We start from the raw sequence: 26315 nt of genomic DNA, 5'->3' as shown, positions 1-26315 counted from the left end.
AAAGGAATTCCTAAGGATTGGCATGTTCGAATTGATTCACAATCAGCAGTGTTTTTGCAATTTTATAGTCTCATCTGTAATTGTATACATTGTTGGTTTAGACATTCAATTGTGAGTTAACTGTTAACTTAATTCAATTCTCAATTGGTTATAATAGTTGAAGTAACAAGCCTGTTCCTCAATCAGATGTAGAGTTAGTCTTACTTCTTGTGAATTATCTTCTTCTTCATTTTAAATTCTTTTCCTTTCAAATTGATAGTATTTCTTCAAAGTCTTCTAAAAGCTCTTAGCTTCTTAGGTTACGTTTGGCACACATGATTGGACTGGATTAGATTTAATTGGATTAAATTAAATTATATAATATTGTCTTATGTTTGGTACAATATTAGATTGGACTATATTAAGTTATTTTTTAATGAAATTAAATAGCATTTAATTTGACATTTAAATATAAATATGAACTATTTGTGAATATTTAATAATAAAATAATTATTAATATTAATTTAAAGGACAATTAATTAAGATTAAATATGCAGAAAATTAGTTATTGGGTAATCATAATTATAATAAACAAATATAAATTAGATTACGTTAAATTAAATTAAAAATTATTTAAACATTTGATTTAATTTTTATTAAATATTTTGAATATATTTTATTTTACCAAAAAGTTAGCAAATTATATAAAAGCAACCAATGACTAGTATTATTAATTTTCATGATTAATTTTAATATAGTGATTATTAAATTAAATATTCATTAGATATTCAAGTAATAATTAATTAAATAGACAATTGTTTTTAAGTTAATCCTAACTAAACCCATGTTTTAATTGGGATTGCTAATCCCATGATCTTAGGACTAAATTCAAATTTAGTCCCATGATCTAATCCAAAGTGGAGCTTGCCAAACATAAGATAAATAATTAGTTCTAAAATTAATCCAATCGTATACTAAATCCTACCTCCCAAACATAACCTTAAGTTCTTTCTTAATCTTTATCACTTTTATTTTGAATAGATCCTTCTTGATTCACATTGAAAACATTATATTCAAACCCTCATCTATTTAATTCAAAACAGCAAAAGGCCTGTTGCAATTTGAAGTAGCAAAAATCTCCTTTAAAATACAGGCAACAAACACAATATTCGATCCATTGTCCATAATTAATAGTTAGCCAATAGCAGAAAACTTGCCTTATAGAGCTCAAATGTTTTTTCTTCTTTAACAGTAGATTTGCATGAAATAGTTGAGTTTTGTCACCTGTTGTCGGGCAACTACACGCGGGGCGGCGGGGTTGGTGTATCGATGGTTAATTAAGTGAGATATGAAAGACTCTTGATCATTAATACTGAAGTTCTTAGTAGAAGAACTACCTTGACGTGGTATATATCCTTGTACTCTTCAAAATAAACTCCAATTTTTTGGCACAACTTCATTTATAATGTTTTCTATGTATATAGCAGGGACATTTGTGTAAAAGGATCACTTCATTTGCCTCAAAGTGGTTTCTTCAGCAACCTGACCTTCTTTTTCACTTCCTAAGTGCAGTAAATTGTTCCTGCATCGAGATGAATGATATAATTACTTCTTTGAGGCACTTGTAATACAAAAACTAATGGAGGCTTCAAAGATGTGATAGAAGAATGGAATCATTTTTACTGCAAGAAATAAGGTCAAGCAATGATATAATGTGCTGTCCCAATGAAAATTCAAACGATAAAACTTGGTCACGGACTCATGGCGGCAAGAGATTGATTTGTTTCTCACACCAGAAATCAAGTAATACTAACATAAGATTTCTGTCAGATTTTAGTATGAATATGCATTTTTGTTGCTTTAAGTTCAAAGTCGAAAAAAAGGAGAAGAATGATTTAACACAAAACATTCACGCTATAGCGGCAATGGAAACCAGATCACATATCGATGGAAATGAACTTTGTCAAATCCAGCAACTAGTGTTGGCTTTGTTGGGAAAACATGATCTTTAAAGCATATGTGTTTATTTAATTGTAATAAACATTTTTTCTGATTAATAAAATTAATGAGGTATTTTATTCAATATCTTAATTGCATTAATATTTTGATCAAAGTCCATTTAATCATATTATATGTATTTATGTGATCACCATGTGGATTCACAGAAGACATAAATACAAGTTATCTTATGATTAAATAAATTTAGTTCGCAGTTGATAAATAAAGTTAGGCACTTTATTTAGGTATAGACTGTAATGAATTCATTGAATGATTTGTCTTAATCATGTATGAATTTATTGATGTAGTACGACTGCATTGAACATGATCACATATGAGATTTAATTAACCTTGAAATGATTGTCAGACTTATTAAATCTCATAGGCATTGATTTTACTGTAATCTTAATCTTGAGTTAGTTATGATTTCATGATTGTAATTGTTATTCCATTTGAGTTACCAATGGGCACGACACACAATTGTGGTCAGGATTACCCGGTATCTTGGTGGAAGCATTTATGAGTATTGGAGTCATAGATTAACAATATAAAATTTGTATAATACATCTCTTGATGGGTTTTTGGCACTTGATCATAGAATTCTCTAGCCAGAGTGTATCAACATATTTAGTATGTTGAAAATGATCATTAGAAAAAACTAGTAAGTATCAAGGAATAAGATGTTATTAAATTGATTGGACAGTTGAGATATCAATTTAATTAACGATGTGGTACAAAGGATTATACAATAAAGAAATCAATGTGGCTTGGGACGAATTATTATTCGAGCATACAATTATGGAGGTTGTTGAGTGTTAGAAAATGCATATTTATAAAGGAGAAAACCGTCATTTTACATTTTAAGTCTTACTAACAACCCTTACTTTTATATATTTAACCTTCTTGTGATTTAATTACATGTGTTTTATTTTAATTAAGTATTTTATGTATTTTAGGGGCATTATAGTCATTTCACAATAAAGGAGAGATCAGACGGCAAAACGGACATCACTTTTGAACTCAGGACGGTCGAAAACCTTAGGAGGAGCATAAAAGGAAAAATGGCACTATTCACATGTACGGTACTATTCACGTGTACGGTACTGTATACGTTACTGTTCACGACACTGTTCACATAGACGGATGATGACGTGGCATTGACCGATGATGTGGCATTGACTGATGAGGTGTCACGATCCTGTTGGACTGAAATTCTTATGTACTGTTGATGGTGACGTGGCAGCATATCAGTGGACGAAAAATCTCGCGTACGGTGCATGCATCACACAGGATTATTTTCAACCAAATCGCGTTACTGTTCATCCGGGTCAAACCGCGTTACTGTTCAAAGTCGGGTCAAACCGTGTTACTGTTCATCCGCGTGGTCAAACCGTGGACTGTTGACTGATGACGTGGCGCAATCCTGAGCGTCCAAACTGTTTTTAATCCGATGGCCATGATTTACTCCATGTATCTATAAAAAGGGGGCATCCCCCCCCTAATTTGATATCTCTGAATCCATTTTTGGACTCTGTTTTCTGTAATTCCCTCTCCATCTTGTATTTTCTTCGTATTTTAATAAATTCCCATTTTGCCCCTAGTTCAATTATGAGTGGCTAATTTTCTTTCAAGCTTGGGTTGAAGGTGAAGTCTCAACATGTGTCATGGGCTTTATTTGGTAAATTTATTTTCTCCTCCCCTCTAGTTTTTGTGGATGTTTTGACTTCTCGTCGACAAATAATACTAATCTTGTCTAGTACCGTCTTGGTTTCACCGGCCCTCTGGTACAAGGTTATTATTATTTGGCACGATAAGCCCTTAGCACCATATTGATTAGAGCGTGGTTCATGAGGTGTGGATTCCCCCCTCATGATTTAATTGGCATTAATACGAATTATTTAGCCCATGATGCATGTTGATATGGATCCAGATACCCAAGTACGTCATTTCAATAGAATTATCTTCAATTTATTCTCGTCATTGCAATTCCAATTTTAGAATTTATTCTCGCCATTTTAATTTAAGTTTTAGCATATTCCAAACCATTTCCACCATAAATCCAACCACCCATTTACAAAATTAATTCTACACATAATTAAAATCCACCTCCTCGTGGGATCGACACTCGTCACCATTGATCTATACTACAATAGATTCGTGCGCTTGCGAGTACATTAAAATTTGCACAACAAGTTTTTGGCGCCGTTGCCGGGGAGGTAAGTAATTTTAATTCATAGAATTAATTTTTGTGAATAATTTCTTTTATTTGTTTTCTTGTATTTTTTTTATTATTAAAAAAAAAAAAGAAAAAAAAAGTGAATCTACATTTAAAGGTTAGTATTTTTTTTCTTTTTCTCTTCTGTAAAATTCTGTAATTTAATTTTCAATTTATTTTTCTTTGTAATTTTTTTTTTGTTTATCTTATTAATTTATTTTTAGTTAATTTATTTAACATATTTGTTTTTGTGTATTTTTATAGTAAGGTTGTAATAGCGCAATAAGGTTAGTATCGTAATTTCTCCCTCTTCTTTATTTTTATTTGTTTTGTTCCCATCTTTATTTTTTGTTTTGTTTGCATCTTTATTTTTATTTTATTTATTTTGCATGCATGGTCGTAGGTCATTATTACCTAATCTTGAACCTATAGACCTTGAACTAGAAAAAACACTTCGCACACACAAACACGTTAAAAATAAAATGGATTTACAAGCACCACAGGAGAGGCCATTTAAGGACTATTTTAGTCCCTTAGCTAATTTGAGCACGTCATGCATAAGATACCCAAATGTAGCTGCTAGGAGTTTTGAATTAAAACCTAGTGTGTTAAATTGTCTCCCTACATTTTATGGCCTAGAAAATGAGGATCCATATAATCATTTGAATGATTTTCATGCCATTTGTCAAACATTCAAATATGAGAATTTTTCAGATGATGATGTTAAACTTAGACTATTCCCATTTTCTTTAAAGGATAGAGCTCGTTCATGGTTAAATACGTTGCCTGCTAATAGCATTACATCATGGGAACAAATGGTTACAAAATTTTTAAATAAATATTTTCCAGTGCATAAAACCAATGCTATTCGCAGGGAAATCTCGGAGTTTACCCAGAGAGAGGACGAGCAATTTTTTGAAACATGGGAGCGATTTAATGGGCTACTCTTGAAGTGTCCACATCATGGGTACGAAAAATGGCACCAATGTCAATACTTTTTGGAGGGATTACTACCAAATGTGCAAGAATGGCTAATGGCAACAAGTGGAGGAGAGCTAATGTCAAAAAGTGCATCAGAAATTTGGGAATTCTTCCAGCGACAAGCAGATAATTCCCAACAACGGAGTCGATCACTTAGGACTACTAGAAGAATTAAAGGAGTGAATGAGGTTCAAATTGGCGAATCAACTTCAGGAATCAAAGAAGTCAAGGAGATGGTTGAAGGTCTTGCTCGACAAATAGCATCGTTATCGACTGCTAAATCAACAGAACCACATGACCAGGACTCATACTCAGATCAAGCCAATGCCATAGGTGTAATGAGAAAACCATCGAATTACAACCCATACTCCAATACATATAACCCTGGATGGAGAGACCACCCCAATTTTTCATGGTCTCAAGGATTCCAACAGAATGGACCAGCAGCTCCAGCTCCAGCTCCACCAATGCAACCAATTCCACAAAATCCTCAAGCCTCTCAGCCACCATTCAGACCATACAATCAGAACCAGAATTACTCTCAACCCAGACCATGGGAGGATTCATTCCAGAATCTCAAGAATCTTACTCACTCTACGATTGAGCAACAGAACCGCACCATTGATGGACTACGAAATGAGTTGAGAGCAGGCTTCAACTCACAAGCTCAATCAGTTTCAAGCCTCGAGAAGATGGTGGGACAACTTGCTTCTTCAGTTCAGACCTTGGCAATGACCGTTGAGAAAGGTAAGTTTCCAAGTCAACCAGTGCCTAATCCTAAAGGAGTGCATGAAGCAAGTACCAGTTCACCACAGCAGCATGGAGAAGTCAAAGCAGTAATGACCTTGCGAAAAGGAAAAGAAGTCGACAACAAAGTGGAGATGCCGGTGACAAAAGAAAATCAAATTGTACCTGTGAATGTTGAGGAATCATCACCGGAGGAGAAAGAAGAAACCAACCCACGAGAATACGTTCCGAAAGCTCCATTTCCTCAGAGGTTAGCGAAAGGCAAGAAGGAAAAATCCACAGGTGAGATTCTCGAAATCTTCAAACAGGTAAGTGTTAACATCCCTTTGCTTGATGCTATTAAACAAGTTCCATCCTATGCCAAGTTTCTTAAAGACCTTTGTACTAAAAAGAGAAATATGCATGTTCAAAAGAAGGCATTTTTAATAGAAAACGTTAGTTCTATACTCCAACATAAAATTCCTTTAAAATGCAAAGACCCAGGCTCCCCCACTATCTCATGTAGTATAGGGAACCACACAATTGAGAATGCTTTGTTGGATTTAGGAGCTAGTGTAAATCTTTTGCCTTACTCTGTGTTTGTGAAACTTGGACTGGGAGAATTACACCCAACTCCAGTGGTGTTGCAGCTTGCAGATCGGTCCACGAAAATACCTCGTGGTATTGTGGAGGACGTGCTTATCCAGGTAGACAAGTTTTATTTTCCTGTTGATTTTATTGTAATTGACACTCAACCAATACAGGATTCAAGGAAGCACATCCCCATTATTCTAGGCCGACCTTTCTTGGCAACTGCAGATGCTCACATTCAATGCAGGACTGGAAATATGCAGTTGTCTTTCGGCAACATGACTATGGAGCTGAACATCTTCAACATTGCCAAACAACCTCACAATGCAGATGATGGAATTGTTGATGTGGATTTAATAGAAGCATTAGTTGATGACACTTTTGTTTCAAACCTTAGTGATGATCCTTTACAGACATGCTTAACTCACTTTGGTTTTGATTTTGATATTGACAGATCGGTCGAAGAGGTCAATGCCCTACTTGACTCAGCACCATCTATGGACACTAATAAATGGAAGTCGAGAGTTGAACAACTAGCACCATCAGAGAAGAAACTCATCCCATCATCAGAATCACCACCGGAACTCGAGCTCAAACCATTACCCAACACTTTGGAATATGCATTTTTGGGAGAAGAAAGTTCTCTGCCGGTAATCATCTCATCATCCCTCAATGATGAACAAAAAGGTAAGTTGTTGGATGTTTTAAAAGAGCACAAAGGAGCATTAGGATGGACCATAGCAGACATCAAAGGTATAAATCCAGTAGACTGCATGCATTACATTCACCTTGATGAAAATGCTAAATCTACTAGGGAAATGCAACGTCGGTTAAATCCTAATATGAAAGAAGTGGTTAGAACTGAAGTCCTTAAGCTATTAGATGCAGGTATCATTTACCCCATTTCTGATAGTTCATGGGTCAGTCCTGTACAAGTTGTCCCTAAAAAGTCAGGAGTCACAGTAGTTACCAATGCTGATAATGAATTGATACCCACTAGAGTGACTACAGGATGGCGTGTATGCATTGATTATAGAAAGTTGAATTCTGTCACACGTAAAGACCATTTTCCTTTACCATTTATTGATCAAATGCTTGATAGATTAGCAGGACATGAATTTTATTGCTTTCTAGATGGCTACTCAGGATATAATCAGATTCCCATAGCACCAAAAGATCAAGAGAAAACTACTTTCACTTGCCCTTTTGGCACATTTGCATATAGAAGAATGCCATTTGGATTATGTAATGCACTTGCTACATTTCAACGATGCATGCTAAGCATTTTTTCTGATATGGTTGAACGATTTCTTGAAGTCTTTATGGATGATTTTTCTGTCTTTGGTGACTCGTTTGATCAATGTTTACATCATCTAACACTAGTTTTGCAGAGATGTGTCGAGAAGAACTTGGTATTAAATTGGGAGAAATGCCATTTTATGGTAAAACAAGGTATTGTTCTCGGTCACATCATTTCGAGCAAAGGTATTGAGGTTGACAAAGCCAAGGTGGATCTCATTTCTAATCTTCCTCCACCCAGAACAGTCAGAGAAGTAAGATCTTTCCTTGGGCATGCTGGTTTCTATAGACGTTTCATTAAAGATTTTAGCAAAGTTTCTAGACCCTTATGCAATTTACTTGCTAAGGATGTACCTTTTATCTTTAATGATTCATGTCTTATGGCGTTTGAAAAATTAAAACGGTTGTTGACATCATCACCCATCATTCAGGCCCCAAACTGGAGCTTACCATTTGAGCTCATGTGTGATGCATCTGATTATGCAGTAGGAGCAGTATTAGGACAAAGAGTTGATCGAATTTCCCATGTTATTTACTATGCTAGTATGACATTGAATGATGCACAGTTGAACTATTCAACTACTGAAAAAGAAATGCTAGCAGTAGTGTTTGCATTGGAAAAATTTCGATCTTATCTCATTGGTTGTAAAATAATTGTGTTCACAGATCATGCTGCTCTTAAATATCTTCTCACAAAGAAAGATGCAAAAGCTAGACTAATTCGTTGGGTGTTACTTTTGCAGGAATTTGACTTGGAATTCAAAGATAAGAAAGGGTCAGAAAATGTTGTGGCGGACCATCTCTCTCGTCTTCACTTTGACACAATTACAGAGCCATTAATATTAAATGAGTCATTTCCAGATGAACAATTAATGAGTGTGGAAGTATTACCTTGGTATGCTGATATAGTTAATTATCTTGTTACAGGTAAACTTCCAGAGCATTGGACCAAGCAAGACAAGATCAAATTCTTTGCGGAAATAAAGAATTTCTTTTGGGATGACCCGTATTTGTTCAAGTATTGTGCAGACCAAATTGTTAGACGATGTGTCCCAGAAAATGAAATTCAGAATATCCTTTCATTCTGCCATGAACAAGCTTGTGGAGGCCATTTCAGTGCTAAGAAAACAGCGACTAAAGTTTTACAATGTGGTTTCTATTGGCCAACACTATTTCGAGACGCTTACACTTTTTGTTCTTCATGTGATAGGTGTCAACGAATGGGGAGCATTACACGAAGGAACATGATGCCACTAAATCCAATTTTAGTGGTTGAGATTTTTGACGTATGGGGTATCGACTTCATGGGACCCTTTCCCCCTTCTTTTGGCCATCAATACATATTGGTTGGTGTTGACTACGTCTCAAAATGGGTAGAAGCAATTCCATGTAGGACCAATGATCACAAGGTGGTGATAGAATTTTTGAAAAACAACATTGTTTCACGCTTTGGATTCCCTCGAGCAATAATCAGTGATGGTGGTGCCCACTTTTGTAACAAAGCATTCAAAGCACTTTTGACAAAGTATTCAATCACACACAAAGTGGCGACCCCGTATCATCCGCAAACCAGTGGCCAAGTTGAGATCTCCAATCGAGAAATAAAGCACATATTAGAAAAGACGGTGAGGCCGGACAGAAAAGATTGGTCATTAAGACTTGATGATGCCTTATGGGCATATAGAACGGCTTTCAAGACCCCGATTGGGATGTCACCCTACAGGCTAGTGTATGGAAAAGCTTGCCACCTACCTGTGGAACTCGAGCATCGTGCGTATTGGGCCATCAAGAAATTCAATTTTGACATGCAGCAAGCCAACTCAGAAAGAAGATTACAACTGGCAGAACTTGAAGAAATTCGCAATGATGCATACGAAAATGCCAAGATTTACAAGCAACGAATGAAAGTCTTCCATGACAAGCACGTTATGAGAAAATCGTTCACTCCAGGTCAGAAAGTGCTTTTATTCAATTCTCGCTTGCACCTATTCCCAGGTAAGTTACGCTCTCGTTGGTCTGGTCCCTTTATTGTTCATACTGTTTTTCCACATGGAGCAATTGAAATTAAGGACCCAAAGAACGGTGTCACGTTTAAAGTTAATGGTCAAAGATTAAAGCCATATATGGAATACCAACCACGTGGAGAAGACACCGAAATAAATTTGAGTGACCCACCAGATTTGAATTGATTTTTTTTTTCTTTTCGTTGATTTGATTTTGTTTTCGTTCTTTATATTATTCTTTTGCTAATTGAAATTGTTTTTGCATAAGTGTGTTTATTTTACCATTAAGTTTTCTCTTATCATTGTTAATCATGAGTCTCATACTTAGACCGTTCCTCCTGAACATTCTTAAACCACTTCAACATGTCAAAACTCATCTCAAAAGGCAGATTCAATTTTGTAAAACACAACGCATTTGGGCTCTACAACCACCAGAGTTAGTAGCCTATGTTGAGGGTTTAGAAAGCCAACTCAGAGACATTGAGAGAAGTGTTTACGACATCCAGTTGGAGCTTGAGGTAAATTCAATAAGAGGACGATTTTAATTTTCTTTGTGTGTTTTAATTTGTTTTTCTGTTTGTGTGCTTTAGTTTGTTACCCCGGTGAAGTGGCGGATAACGGTACTCCGTGACAATCAAGTCGGTTACTTCAGTTTCCCATAATAACTGATATTCTGAGGCGAAGGTATGGACAGAAATGAGATTCTAGCGAAGCTTCACAAGCGATTCCCTTCACTTCCTCAGAATGCCCTCCTTACGATCTATAAAGCTCGGTCCGAACGCATGCGATTACTCATGAGGAATAACATACCTGCTGACATCCGTTGGTTAATCGAGGCTAAAGTACGATCGGCAGGTGAGTTACCTCCAAAATTTATTGCATACATGCCTGGTTGTGGTAAAGGAAATTATGCAAGAAAACGACGAGCTCGAAGAATTTCTGTTGCTTGTCATAAGTGTGCCAGAATGAGTTGCAATAAAAACCCATGTTCTTTAGGAATGGTGTCTGATAACAGGGAAGATAAGATGCAATTCATTAGGGATGGCTTGAATAAGGAGTCATTGGATGATATCCTTTTGTCTCTTGAAACGCATCCCAGTGGATATGTGCAAGGAGCGATTCTCCAGTTATGGCCATTATTCCAGAAAGAGCATGCACGATATAGTCTCGGGAATCTGACTATAAACGACCCTGTTTGCCAGTTTATAAGAAAACTGGATAGGAAGCCTATCCTCGACCCATAGAGGGCGTTCAAGCCGTTTCTGGACGTAAAACCAGAGGAAGATGTGAGCCACAGTCGCAACTACCTGTAAATATCCTTTTACTTTATTGTTATTTTATTTCACTATTGTCTTATTGTTTGCATTATTGTCTTTAATAATTTTATTACTGTTTGCTTTTTCCTTTTTACTGTTTTCTTTTTTACTTGCGAGCCACGTGCTTTACGCGTTATTTGACACTGACATATTACCTCATACACAACCATGACCCACTATCACCAAGACTCTTAAATGTGATTTCTTTTTTGTCAAGCACTCACAAATTGTTTTTGAGAAGTATCACAATGTCAGCTACTCCCAATAGACAATTCAAGAACATTTGTGTGCTTTCTGGATTTACATATGGCAAACATAAAGAGTTCGTTGAGGCAGCCATAGATCTTGGTCGAAGCATAGCAGCGAGAAATTTACATTTGGTGTATGGAGGAGGTAACCGAGGGTTATCAAAAATGGTCTCCGAAGAAGCTTTTATCAGAGGAAGTCAAGTGTTAGGCATCATCCCAAGAGTCTTAAAACCATTGGGCAGTTCGTCTGACTCATCAACTGGAGAAGAGTTAGTCGTCTCAGGTATGCAAGAAAGAATAACTGAAATGCTTAATCATGCTGATGCTTTTATTTTCCTTCCAGGAGATCTTGCAACACTAGAGGCACTTATCACGCTAGCATCTTGGGCCCATCTGCACATCCACCAAAAACCCATCGGTTTGTTAAATGTCAATAACTTTTATGATGGCTTTATCGCATTTCTTAACCATGCAATAAAAAACTATTTCATTCCCGCTAATGTGAAAAAACTCTTTATTTGTGCTCACACTGCTAATGAGCTACTTGATCTGTTACAAGCGTATAAACCGGAGCCAGACCCCTGGACCTTTGTGTTGGAGCGCCCAAATAATGATGGTAACAGTAGCAGCAGTAAGAAGTACAAATTAGATTTAACTCTCCGCCTGTAAATATTTTCTTCTGTGTTGCACCACCCAGGTGATGTCTTCTAAACTCTACTTCTTTCATTTCAAACATTGAGGACAATGTTTCGTTCTGGTTGGGGGGAGGGAATAGTCGACAATTATGAAATTTTGGTTAAGTTTTTACTAATTTTTTGTTGTAGAAACTAACTGTTGCTAACTTTTTGTGTTGAAGATGGCTGAATATGGAGTGTAGTGACTCTAGAAACGCATCTTCATCGTTTAAAAAAAATTAAAAAAAAACTTAAAAAATAATTAAGACATTTTCTTTTTTCTTTATTATGTGTTTATGTTTATTTTTCTTCTTTTTAATTTATCCTCTATAAAAATGCATTTTCCAACTTTTGAGTCGAAGATGGCTGAATATGGAGTGTAGTTCCTCTAGAAACGCATCTTCTTTAAAAAAAATAATAAAAAAATCATTTTCTTTTCTATCATTTTAAATGTAACTTTTCTAAATTAATTTTTCTACATCATTTTCACATTTCTGCATGCATATATATATTTTTTTTTTATGTTTAGAATAGGTTGGGGGGTAGAATGTTTTTTAAAAAAAAAAAAAATTTTGATTTGTTTTAACATTGGGTGACATGATTAATTTAAATTTTAGTATTTGTATTATCTTTGGTCTTAAGTGATGTTACATTATGTTTGCTACTCTACATGTTGATGTTGGAGACATATATGAGTTGCTTGAAGGAATGAACATGTCATAATAAGTACCAAGTGAGTTTTTGAGCCTATCATTTTTCTTGGAGAGTAACCCTTTTGCCCATTCTTTATACAGCTTAACAGTTTATTATTGTATACATGATCTCTAGATTTCTTTTGAGTTAACCCTTAATAAAAAAAAAAAAAAAAGTGTGTTGCTACATTTGGAGGCCCATCTAACTAGTAGATATGGAAGGTTATTCAGAGCCCTAAAAGACGATGGAAAGGCCATCTTTGATCCGTTTGAGCCTTTCTAGCCATCCCTTTTATTAAATATCCATAGTTAACCCTTTTGAGCCTTTAAAAAAAAAAAAACATTTTCTTTGTCAACTTATCATCTTGACCCACTCCGATTTGGAGTATTACCCGATGTCTTATAAGTTCCATCACCTATTTATGTTTGAGAAAATGTAAATAATTATGTTGTTCAGTGAAGTTATGCAAAAAAAAAACAAAAAAAAACAAAAAAAAAAACAAAAACAAAAACAAAAACAAAAGTTGTTGTTTCAAAAGAATAAAAATAGGTGAAATCCACCTTGCAACTTCCAAAAAAAAAAAAAAAAAAATTCTCTGCATTTTTCTCAAACATACACTTTGTTTTCCTTATTTCCCTTCTTTGTTAACCATGTCCCTAGCCTACGTTACGTCCTAATAAAAGTCCTTCTTGATTTTAGGGAACTATAGTCCGAAGTAGAAGCTAGTTATATGGGCTAAAAAGATGTAGTGATGCATAATTAAAAAAAAAAAAGATAAATAAAGTGGGTTGACTAACATTTTATTTGACTTGAGATCGTATTATTTCTAAGCTGAGGGCATATTTATTTCATCTTGGTGAGAGCATGTGATATCACTTCTTTATTATTTTCTCTCTCAATTACCATTCATTGGAGTGACTATTTTTATTGGGATTAATTTATTTGTGAGAGTGTCACTACTTCCAGTGAGATTTTGGGGTTTGACATGTCATTCTTGAGAGTAGCTAAAACAAAGTCTACTGGGCTAATTCATGTGGATGGTTGATGTGGGTGTGATGTTGCTTTAGACTGGAGATAATGCTTATACTTTTATTTGATTGCTATCATTAATCTGATGGAATAAATACGAGTGTTTCTATTAAAAAAAAAAAATATTTTGAATTTGAATTTTATTTTCGCTTTATTTGCTAGGGACTAGCAATAAGCTGGTTGGGGGGTGTGTTGAGTGTTAGAAAATGCATATTTATAAAGGAGAAAACCGTCATTTTACATTTTAAGTCTTACTAACAACCCTTACTTTTATATATTTAACCTTCTTGTGATTTAATTACATGTGTTTTATTTTAATTAAGTATTTTATGTATTTTAGGGGCATTATAGTCATTTCACAATAAAGGAGAGATCAGACGGCAAAACGGACATCACTTTTGAACTCAGGACGGTCGAAAACCTTAGGAGGAGCATAAAAGGAAAAATGGCACTATTCACATGTACGGTACTATTCACGTGTACGGTACTGTATACGTTACTGTTCACGACACTGTTCACATAGACGGATGATGACGTGGCATTGACCGATGATGTGGCATTGACTGATGAGGTGTCACGATCCTGTTGGACTAAAATTCTTATGTACTGTTGATGGTGACGTGGCAGCATATCAGTGGACGAAAAATCTCGCGTACGGTGCATGCATCACACAGGATTATTTTCAACCAAACCGCGTTACTGTTCATCCGGGTCAAACCGCGTTACTGTTCAAAGTCGGGTCAAACCGTGTTACTGTTCATCCGCGTGGTCAAACCGTGGACTGTTGACTGATGACGTGGCGCAATCCTGAGCGTCCAAACTGTTTTTAATCCGATGGCCATGATTTACTCCATGTATCTATAAAAAGGGGGCATCCCCCCCCTAATTTGATATCTCTGAATCCATTTTTGGACTCTGTTTTCTGTAATTCCCTCTCCATCTTGTATTTTCTTCGTATTTTAATAAATTCCCATTTTGCCCCTAGTTCAATTATGAGTGGCTAATTTTCTTTCAAGCTTGGGTTGAAGGTGAAGTCTCAACATGTGTCATGGGCTTTATTTGGTAAATTTATTTTCTCCTCCCCTCTAGTTTTTGTGGATGTTTTGACTTCTCGTCGACAAATAATACTAATCTTGTCTAGTACCGTCTTGGTTTCACCGGCCCTCTGGTACAAGGTTATTATTATTTGGCACGATAAGCCCTTAGCACCATATTGATTAGAGCGTGGTTCATGAGGTGTGGATTCCCCCCTCATGATTTAATTGGCATTAATACGAATTATTTAGCCCATGATGCATGTTGATATGGATCCAGATACCCAAGTACGTCATTTCAATAGAATTATCTTCAATTTATTCTCGTCATTGCAATTCCAATTTTAGAATTTATTCTCGCCATTTTAATTTAAGTTTTAGCATATTCCAAACCATTTCCACCATAAATCCAACCACCCATTTACAAAATTAATTCTACACATAATTAAAATCCACCTCCTCGTGGGATCGACACTCGTCACCATTGATCTATACTACAATAGATTCGTGCGCTTGCGAGTACATTAAAATTTGCACAACAGAGGTCAATTCCAATCTTTTAGTAGAGTAGATTTGGAATTAAATAATTAGGCTATTTTAATTACATGCCTAATTGTTATAGCCACTATTGTATGTTCCCAAATGATCCCCGGGTTAGCTCATTTAATTGACTGCACCACTACTAGATTAATAAGCAAGATAACTAGCTATTTGAGTCAAAAGCCTAAATATATCATTTAGTGACAGGCTCAACTTTATACAGATTGGAGAAAAAGATTTTTCTCTCTATTGTTGAGAGAAAAATTTTCTCGTGCTAGTTGCTTTGGTAGTGATAAAGGCGCTCACACGTCAAGTGCAGATCAAACCTGAGTCATAACCTGGAAGATCATTGGTGACAGTTCGTGATCTAACAAGCGTGGTGGTGACGGATCGTGATTTGGGAGCCTAAATCACTTCAGCGGAAAAAGTTAAATCGGATTTTCAAGGTAGGATTTCTAGATTATAAATTGTTATATATTGCATGAGAGCGATCTTAAAAGGTTTTATAAAAATTTAAAAAACTGATTTTTCTCCAACAATTGGTATCAGAGCCATCTCATATTAATATATAAGAATATTGTATGAAATCAATCTTGAAATTTATGTATTAGAGTGGCACAATTTTTTCAGATATATATTATTTGTTTAATATATGAATAAAGCATGTTTTGGTTTGTCTTAATTCATGGTTAGATTCTCTGCTGTATTTTTCCTTTGGATCTGTAACAAGAGGGGTGGTTTATTATCACCATATTTTCCTCTTGATTTATTTTACTGTTATAGAAATTTTGTAAGCTAAAATTGGCGTAAAAAAATTGTAAATCACTGAAGAATAATAACTGAAAAACGAGCTCAAAGAATCGAGGCCAGAAATTTTAGTAACGAGCGGCCATCAGCACACGCTGTTGCGCGAGCAGTGCGCGCTGCACGTGTAGCAGCCAACAACCACGCTACTAGCAGCGCGCGTTGCACACGCAGCAGCTGCAGCACGCGTTGCAATGTTGCTGGTAGCGCGCTGCTCGTGTAGCAGCCAGCAGCCACGCTACTAGCAGCGCGCGCTGCACACGCAGCAGCTGCAGCATGCGTTGCAATGCTGCAAGCAGCGCTACCAGCAGCGCAGGCGAGGACTTGTGACGTGCGTACGCAGGCTTCTGGCGAAGGGCGTCGTTTGTTGCGTTTCCGGCGTGACGAGGGCAGCAAACTCGGCCTTGGAGATGGCTGGAAATTGTGACCAAAGGCTAGCTTTGTGTTGATGGCGGCTGGGGAAGGAGAGAGAAAAATATGGATTTAGGGTTTCAATGGTTTTTATCATTGAGGTCCCTATGGTTCCACAATTTTTTTTCGGCAGAAAATGTTCAATATTTTGTATTTAAGTCCAAAACAATTGGACTTAATGAATCCTAGTTTGAAGCCCAATTGAAATTTGGACTTAATTAAAATATATAGATAAAATTGAACACATTAAATTTATTTTTGGTCTAAAAGTTTTATTTTAATTAAAAATTTTACTTATTTATTTATTTCCTTTCAAAATTAAAATTGGATCAATAATAAATTTAAAAGCCCAATTTCCCCTAATCCATTAACAAAGACAAGCTTAATAGAAGATGGACATTGACAAGAAGCCCTATGAAGATTAGGCTTAGGGTTAATGCATTTTTTCATTTTAGGAAAAGCCATGAATTAAGATTATTTAATTATTTTTCTATATGTTATGTTTTGGATGATAACATGCCATGATAACATGTCATATAGAATAGGTAGTGCCACTCTATGCATAATGATACATGTCGTTAATTAATTATGAATCTCATTATATTGTTTGTAATTTGCGTATGCTTAATAATATTGGACATCATCTAAATAATATTATAGGAAGCATACAATTAACAATATGTATATTTTAAAAAGGAAAAACCAACTTTAAAATATTGAGTGGGAGAGAGAAAATTCAAGATAATTTTCCCAGGGACTCCATTGTTAGTTCAATAATAAAATTATATATATATCTCGACTTCATGTACGGTGATGCTCCCTTCGGAGGGTATATATATTAGATATTTTATTTGATAAACTTCTTCAAAGATAAAATTGAAATATTTTTTAATCGATTGTTCACCCCAACAGTGACTATTGATATGAAAAATATCTAGATTGAAACAATGTTTATACACTCAACTAAAATTTGTTATTAACCTTTCCAACGAAGCTTTGTTAACAAATTTAGGCCCAAAAGGATAACGAGAATTATTTATCATGTCTCTACATGAAAGTAAATAATCCAACCGATAATTGGGTCTAGTAAGTATAGACATAACTTCCCCAACAGATAGATTGTCAAAGCGGTACTATATTATTGTTACAAATAAATAAAAATGCATTTATGGTTTTTTGCATTTTTGTCATTTATTGTGAATATTATTTAAATTATTTATGCATGGATGTTTTATTTTTCAGAAATGTCTTCCCTGAGCCCACTTACTATTATTCTGAGTCAAAACAAACTCATTGGAGAGAACTATATAGATTGGAAAAGAAATCTATTCATTGTCCTGACTGCTGAAAATTATAAATATATTTTAACCCAGCCATGCCCTCCAGTTCCAACGGATGATGCTCATAGAAATCAGAGAAGGCTTTATGAGAAATGGCAAAAGGCCAATGAAATGGCAAAGTGCTACATTTTAGCCTCGATTTCTAATATTCTGCAAACCAAACATCAGAACTTGGAGACTGCCACTAAAATAATAGATAGTCTCCAACAGATGTTCGGGCATAGTACTCGCTCCGCGAGACAAGCAGTGCTGAAAGGAATTATGAACAGTAAAATGGGGAAGGGCACAAGAGTTCATGATCATGTCCTCAAAATGATGGACTATTTGAATGAGGCTGAGATTCAGGGAGCATAAATCGATGATAACTCAAAGATTGACATGGGGCTAGAATCTCTGCCAGAAACATTCAAGGAGTTTAAGGTCAATTATAACATGAACAAAAGAAACATGACCTTAACTGAATTAATGAACGAACTACATTCTGCTGAAGAGATCTATCGTGCTGAGAAATCTCTGGGAAGCATAAATATTGCTGAAAAAGCTTCTTTTTCTAAACCTACGTCGAAAGGCAAAGGTAAGAAGAAAGCTGGGAAAAAGAGATCGTCTACCAAGCAAGATGGCAAACCGAAAGGCAAATGCTTCAAGTGTGGACAAAAAGGTCACTGGAAAAAGGATTGCCCTAAGATTGTGAAATCAGATATGGGAAATCTTTTTGTAATTGAGCCTTGTTTAGTTCAGAATCTTATTGACACTTGGGTGTTGGATTCAGGAGCAACTAATCATATTTGTAATTCACTTTATTGGTTTCAGAAAACCAGGAAAATAAGTGAATGAAGCGTCAAGCTACAGTTAGGGACAAGACAGTTCGTGTCAGCAGTGAAGACTGGATCTGTTTTATTATCTTTTAATAATGAGACTTTAGTTTTGAATAATTGTTTTTATGTTCCAGACATTAAGAGGAATTTAATTTCAGTAGCTTGTTTGTCAAAGCAAGGGTACACTGTAAATTTTAGATCATCTGTTTCTATTTTTTATAATAAGAGACTTATTTGTTCTGGTACATTAGAAGATAATTTATATCATTTAAGTCCAATGATCCATTCTATGCATGACACAGTGATCAATAATGATGAGCATACATGTTTATCTAAGAAAAGAAATATTTCTTCCAACCAATGTTACCTCTGGCATTTACGCTTGGGTCATATAAACCAAAATAGGATACAGAGAATGATCAAAGATGGGCTTTTGGGTCCATTAGCAAATGAATCATTACCACTATGTGAATCTTGTTTAGAAGGGAAAATGATCAAAAGGTCATTCTCGGCCAAAGGAGTACGTGCAACAGTACCACTTGAATTGGTACATACAGATGTATGTGGACCAATCAATGTACAAGATCGAGGAGGTTATAAGTATTTCATCACTTTCACTAATGATTACTCGAGATACGATTATGTTTATCTGATGCGTCACAAGTCTAAAGCTCTTGAGAAATTCAAAGAGTATAGGGCTGAGACAGAAAAATAATTAGATAAGAACATAAAGAAGCTTCGATCTGATCAAGGTGGTGAATTTCTCTCAGGAGATTTCAAAGAGTATCTAGCTGAAAATGAAATTATATCTTAGTTGATTGCCCCGGGAACACAACAACAAAATGGGGTGGCTGAAAGAAGAAATAGAACTCTTTTGGATATGATGAGATCTATGCTTAGTTATTCGTCATTACCAATCTCTTTTTGGGGACTAGCACTGGAAACTGCAGTTTACCTCTTGAACTTAGTTCCATCTAAGTCAGTGCCTAAAACCCCAATAGAATTATGGTCAGGTCGCAAACCAAGTTTACAACATGTCCTTATTTGGGGATCACCAGCACATGTGCTGAAACCAAAGGCAGACAAAATAGATTCACATTATGAGGTTTGTATGTTTGTGGGGTATCCCAAAGGAATAAGGGGAGGTTTATTTTATAGTCCTTAAGATAGGAAAGTGATCGTGAGCACACATTTCACTTCCCTCGAGGAATACTATATGAATAACTTCAAACCTAAGAGTAAGGTAATACTTGAAGAACTGTCAGGTGATCAGGTTGATGGTCAGCTTTCAACGCTTATTACAGAACATGAATAACATCAACAACCAGATGATCAACACAGGATTATCTCTGAACAACCATCATTTTTAAAACCTCGTCGTAGTGGGAGGGTAATTAGGTTACCTGTGAGATACATGCTTTTGGGAAAAACTTATATGGCTATCTCAGATGAACATGTACAAGATCTCACTAGTTACAACGAAGCTCTAATAGATAGAGATGTTGAATTTTGGAAAAAGGCCATGAATCAAGAAATGAAATCCATGTATTCCAATAAAGTCTTGGAACTTGTAGAGGCACCAAATTGGATAAAACCTATAAGGTGTAAGTGGATATACAAGAGAAAAAGAGGAGTAGACGGAAGGGTGGAAACATTTAAAGCAAGATTAGTAGCCAAATGGTTTACTCAGAAAGAGGGAATCGATTATGAGGAAACCTTTTCTCTGGTTGCTATGCTTAAATTCATCAGGATTCTGCTCTCCATTGCTGCAGTGCTAGATTATGAAATTTGGCAAATGGATGTCAAGACTGCCTTTTTTAACGGGCATCTTGAAGAAGACGTCTACATGCAGCAACCAGATGGATTCATACAAAAAGGCTAAGAACACATGGTATGTAAGTTGCAGAGATCCATTTATGGATTGAAGCAAGCATCCCGGTCATGGAACATCAGATTTGATCAAGCGATTAAATCGTTTGGATTCATTCAAAACATTGATGAACCATGTGTGTACAAGAAAATTCAAGGAAAATATGTAGCCTTCCTAGTTCTTTATGTAAACGATATTCTCCTAATTGAAAACGATATAGTAGTATTGACTACAATAAAGAGATGGTTAGCAAAACAATTTGATATGAAAGACCTAGGAGAGGCAAGTTATATTCTTGGTATCAAGTTACTACGAGACCGGAAGAATAAAACTTTAGCCTTATCTCAAGCGGTCTATATCGATAAGATATTGGCTAGATTTAGCATGGAAAATTCCAAGACTGGTTTATTACCATTCAGACATGGAATTGCATTCTATAAGGATCAATCACCTAAAACATCTAAAGAAATAGAGAGAATGAGACGAGTTCCCTATGCAGAAGCTATGGGAAGTCTCATGTATGCTATGCTTTGCACTAGACCAGACATCTGTTTTGCGGTAGGGATGGTTAGCAGATATCAATCTAATCCTGGACCTGAACACTGGACTGCGGTCAAGCATATAATGAAGTATCTGAAAAGAACTAAAAATTATATACTTGTGTATTCTGGTGATGAACTCATTCCAGTGGGTTATACTGAATCTGACTTTATGTCAGATAAGGATTCTAGAAAATCAACTTTTGGCTATGTGTTTACATTAGGAAGTAGAGCTATTAGTTGGAGGAGTGTGAAACAATCTTGTATCGCAGACTCCACAACTGAAGCTGAATATGTGGCTGCATCTGAAGCTGCAAAAGAAGTTGTATGGCTCCGCAAGTTCCTACAAGATCTTGAGGTGGTACATACTGTAACTGCACCCCTTAAACTATTTTGCGATAATAGTGGTGTGGTAGCTCAATCTAAGGAACTAAGAAACCACAAGAAACAAAAACATATTGAGAGGAAGTATCATCTTATAAGGGATATAGTGCAGCGAGGTGATGTGGAGGTTACTCAGATTGTGTCACAGCAAAACTTGTCAGATCCTTTTACTAAGGCCATACCTGGGAAACCTTTTAACTTGCACTTAGAATCCATGGGCATGCGTGAGATGCCAAATATGCTTTGAGAGCTAGTGGGAGATTGTTGGGAAAATATGATCTTTAAAAGCATATGTGTTTATTTAATTGTAATAAACGTTTTTTCTTATTAATAAAATTAATAAAGTATTTTATTCAATATCTTAATTGCATTAATATTTTGATCAAAGTCTATTTAATCATATTATATGTATTTATGTGATCACCATGTGGATTCACAGAAGATATAAATACAAGTTATCTTATGATTAAATAAATTTAGTTCGCAGTTGATAAATAAAGTTGGGCACTTTATTTAGGTATAGACGGTAATAAATTCATTGAATGATTTGTTTTAATCATGTATGAATTTATTGATGTAGTACGACTGCATTGAACAGGATCACATATGAGATTTAATTAACATTGAAATGACTGTCAGACTTATTAAATCTCATAGGCATTGATTTTATTGTAATCTTAATCTTGAATTAGTTATGATTTCATGATTGTAATTGTTATTCCATTTGAGTTACCAATGGGCACGACACATAATTGTGGTCAGGATTACCCGGTATCTTGGTGGAAGCATTTATGAGTATTGGAGTCATAGATTAACAATATAGAATTTGTACAACACATCTCTTGATGAGTTTTAGCACTTGATCATAGAATTCTCTGGCCAGAGTGTGTCAACATATTTAGTATGTTGAAAATGATCATTAGAAAAAATCAGTAAGTATCAAAGAATAAGATGTTATTAAATTGATCGGACAGTTGAGATATCAATTTAATTAACGATGTGGTACAAAGGATTATACAGTAAAGAAATCAATGTGGCTTAGGACGAATTATTATTCGAGCATACAATTATGGAGGTCCATTCCAATCTTTTAGTGGAGTAGATTTGGAATTAAATAATTAAACAATTTTAATTACAGACCTAATTGTTATAGCCACTATTGTATGTTTCCAAATGATCCTTGGGTTAGCTCATTTAATTAACTGCACCACTATTGGATTAATAAGTAAGATAACTAGTTATTTGGGTCAAAAGCCTAAATATATCATTTAGTGGGAGGCTCCATTTAATTAGCTTGTGTGTAAGGAGCCTTATGTTATTTTACAAGGTGGGTCCCCTATAGAAAAAGCAAGTAACGTGAGTTTTTATTTTCATTATTTGGAGCCTAGGGTTTTCACTAAAGGGAATTATAAAAAGACTTATTTTCTCTAAAGAAAAAGAGAGCAGCCACTTTATAAAGATCAGAGAAAAAGATTTTTCCACTCTATTGTTGAGAGAAAAATTTTATCGTGCTACTTGCTTTGGTAGTGATAAAGGCGCCCACATATCAAGTTCATATCAAACTTGAGTCATAATCTAGAAGATCATTGGTGACAGTTCGTGATCTAACAAGCGTGGTGGTGACGGATCGTGATCTAACAGGCGTGGTGGTGACGGATCGTGATCTGGAAGTCTAAATCACTTCAGCGGAAAAAGCTAAATCGTATTTTCAAGGTACGATTTCTAAATTACAAATTTTTATATATTTTATGAGAGCGATCTTAAAAGGTTTTATAAAAAATTAAAAAACTGATTTTTCTCCAATAAGCTTTTTCTCCTATTCGTTCTTGACAATCTTACAAGCACTCAATACATCTGGCCATACATTTTCTGGTACCGGTTTCCCCGAGCTTCTTGATATATTTCCCCCCACTTCATCATCGTCTGCCAACCAGAAAGCCAAATGTCCACATAACTAAAGTTAACACCAGACATAAATCAAGAACGAAAGTAGAACACATTAAGATAAAACAAAAAAGGTCGAACACTAACCTTCAGCCAGATTATTGTTCACTAAAACTAACGGCTTTACTCCTCTTTTATGCTCAACAGGCTCCACTGAGGACGGCTCAGATTGGAAAGAAGAAGGAAAGCCGCCAGCAAACCACCTGAATACGGCATGCTCTGCATGCACAAGATTTCCACTCCCGTCTTCATTAAGCTTGGGCAATCCCAAGTTTAAGCTTCTGTTGAATTTAGGCACAAGCATCTGTGGAGCTGGAGATGGCCTCTGTAGGTCCTTCCAGTGTCGCTTATGTGGTGAAATGTAAGCCATTATGATAAATTAACTTCGCACTACCTTAAACCAAACTAAGAATAATAAGTACTTACAGAATTTTGTGGAACGAAATCACTATTGCCCCATAAACAGCAACAAAAAGACTTGCGAAAATGAACGCAAACAGTTTAGTAACACAAGATTGAACCAAAATAAACATTCTCTAGACCAAAAAATTTAAAAAGGAAAAAAGAAAAAAAAAGGGGTTAAAGATATCCTACTTAACGAAATTACTCATGCATCATTTGTGATAACATTTGATACAACGAATTAAATCGACATAAAAAGAACATAAAATAGCAAAAGATTAAGTTATTCTAGCAAATAATTTTATCTAAGTAGCTAAATTAACCAGTAGAAACAGTAAAAAAAAGAGCCAAAGAAAAACACCAAAATCATCGAAGAAAAGCAAATAGCGAGTACCCAGAAACATAATTGAAGTGAAAATATAATAAATTTGAAGATAAATTCATAAGACAAGGAAACAATACTAAAATTGCTTGCTTGCATGTGTTGGCCGACTCAGCTGATATTCAGACTTATATATACATGCACCAAGAAATGGAAAGACAGCATACGTCAGTTACATCTCCTTCTTGCACAAGTTTTGAAGTGGGGCTTTGAGTTTTATTTTATTGCTTTAGGAAAGCAAATCGACAAATTGAAAAGATTGGCATCTCCTTGCGACCGAAGGGGTCGCACAACTCGCAAGGAGACAGACCACTTCAACGTTATTGTTGCCAACAAAACGATGATGGTGTAACCTTTTTTTTTGTTGATTACATTTTCATAGATGTCCTTAAAATATGGTCTAATATCGGAACTACTCTTTAAGTTTAAATTTAGCCTCTAATGCCCCTATAATAATTGAATTAGATGCATTTATTTTTTCAGGATCAGAATAGATAGGAATTAGAATAGGCTAATATCGAAATATACTGGAATTAAAATGCAAAATAAGAACTAGAATAAGTTTATACTTGAACTGTAAAAATCAAAATTAGAATAAACTATATTCTAATTGATGTGTCTATTTTATCTTATAATCGTAATGAATTATTGTAAGATATTTATATGGCCTTAGTTACAGTTATGTATTTGTTCACTCACAAAATAAATAATAAATATTTTTAGTATAAATAATAACATCAATAATAATAATTATTTCATATTAATATGATATAAAAAAAGGAATTTTTATTTTTTTAAAGCTAAAAATTTATTCCCCAATTTTTATTTCCACCTCTACTCATGCCAATGAGATTCTCATTCTTTTTTTTTCAAATTTATGGACTCCACCCAAAATCTATTCTTATTCCTCCATATTTTTTGCAAGTAAGCACTACCAATAAGGAATGAATATCATTATCGTTCCCTAATCCAAGAAATAAATACAATCAAATTAAACTAAATCAAATATAACAAAATGACAAATTTATAGTTCTTATTTAAAATGAAACATTTTCTAATTAAAGATAATATATTTCTCCTTTTAAAAAATTATTTTATCTTTCTTTATTTTATTTTGTGTTTAACTTTTTACTTTCATATTTCTATTTAAACATTTCATTATAAAACAAAACATTATTTTTATAAATTTTTTACTTATCTCTATAATGTATATTACGTTTAGATCGGACCCCTATTGGTGGAGGTGCCGTAATTTACACCTACAATAGACTTTTAAAAGAAAAATTAATTGGAGTAAAGGATGCGTATAGTGTTTCTTTCTTTTTCTTTTTCTTTTCCAACGAAGATTGTTAAGGCTCCGATTTTATTTGTATCCTCAGACAAAATTTTCTTTTAATATCTTTTATTTATTTAACCTTATAGCAATCTTACGGATGGCAATGAGTGAGTTTTACTGTTTCAGTATAGATTTGCCTATACCTAACTCAGCCACAATTAAAAAATAAAATTCGTCTGCACTCAAAAATAAAATTCCAAACTTGTATTTTCACCTAGCGGAATTTTAACTATTTCTTGATTTACAAACATTATTGGTAAAAAAGATACTTTCGGACAAATTTAAAATGATAATAAAGGCTATAAATTAAAAAAAAAAAAAGGCCTTAAAGAAAAAGCATCCGAAAGTAACATGTCTCAACCTTGGCGTTTCCTTCTAGAACATCAACTGCAAATGACTCAAATTACCAGTTTCCAAGGGCTTCCATCAGTTATGGAGCGTTAATTGAACTATCAAAGACACATGCGTAGTGCAGTCACAAGTATTTCGTATAATGTAACTTAAAAGAAAATCAGAAAAAGCTGGATGTAAAAGTATTATGCCTGAGCCTGTAATCGCTAGCAACGACTTCGTTGATTGTCTCGATCCCATCCCAATCATTAATTGACACAAAATTTTGTCTCAAATTCCGACCAATTCCAAATCGATTTTAAAAATTAGTATTGAATCTCATACCTTTCGAAACGGGATCTCAATACTCAAATCGGAATTTAGTTTTTACCGTCAACTTTACGTGGAACGTAAATTCTAACACAATAGTG

The 26315-nt window shown here is 34.9% G+C and overlaps 2 protein-coding genes and 1 non-coding gene across 4 annotated transcripts in view; all 3 read right to left on the bottom strand.

The window, feature by feature from the left end:
* The window catches only part of LOC102625918 (cytochrome P450 83B1-like), a 68024-nt gene that overhangs the window by 9392 nt on the left and 32317 nt on the right, over positions 1–26315 (bottom strand). The gene's annotated exons all lie outside the window — the stretch shown is intronic.
* Positions 1192–24527, bottom strand: LOC102622368 (uncharacterized). 2 transcript variants are annotated; one of them, XM_052438394.1, is made up of 6 exons: positions 24231–24527; positions 23861–23911; positions 23522–23780; positions 23355–23413; positions 1378–1562; positions 1192–1278 (listed from the first exon to the last, which is right to left on the bottom strand). In XM_052438394.1, exons 1-5 carry the CDS (start codon positions 24315–24317, stop codon positions 1536–1538), a joined length of 483 nt encoding a protein of 160 aa, XP_052294354.1. In that variant the 5' UTR covers positions 24318–24527; the 3' UTR covers positions 1192–1278; positions 1378–1535. The 2 variants fall into 2 exon arrangements, with proteins under 2 accessions (XP_052294354.1, XP_052294352.1); XM_052438392.1 differs by lacking the exons at positions 1192–1278; positions 1378–1562 and having other exon boundaries at positions 22954–23413; positions 24231–24521.
* Positions 5060–5163, bottom strand: LOC127901624 (small nucleolar RNA R71). Its single transcript, XR_008053868.1, has one exon. It is a non-coding gene; the product is annotated as a small nucleolar RNA R71 (small nucleolar RNA).

Source organism: Citrus sinensis, chromosome 3 (genome assembly GCF_022201045.2).
Source record: "Citrus sinensis cultivar Valencia sweet orange chromosome 3, DVS_A1.0, whole genome shotgun sequence".
Classification (NCBI taxonomy): Eukaryota; Viridiplantae; Streptophyta; class Magnoliopsida; order Sapindales; family Rutaceae; genus Citrus; species Citrus sinensis.
Note: the sequence above shows the minus strand (reverse complement) of the source record. Positions and strands in the feature narration are given on the sequence as shown.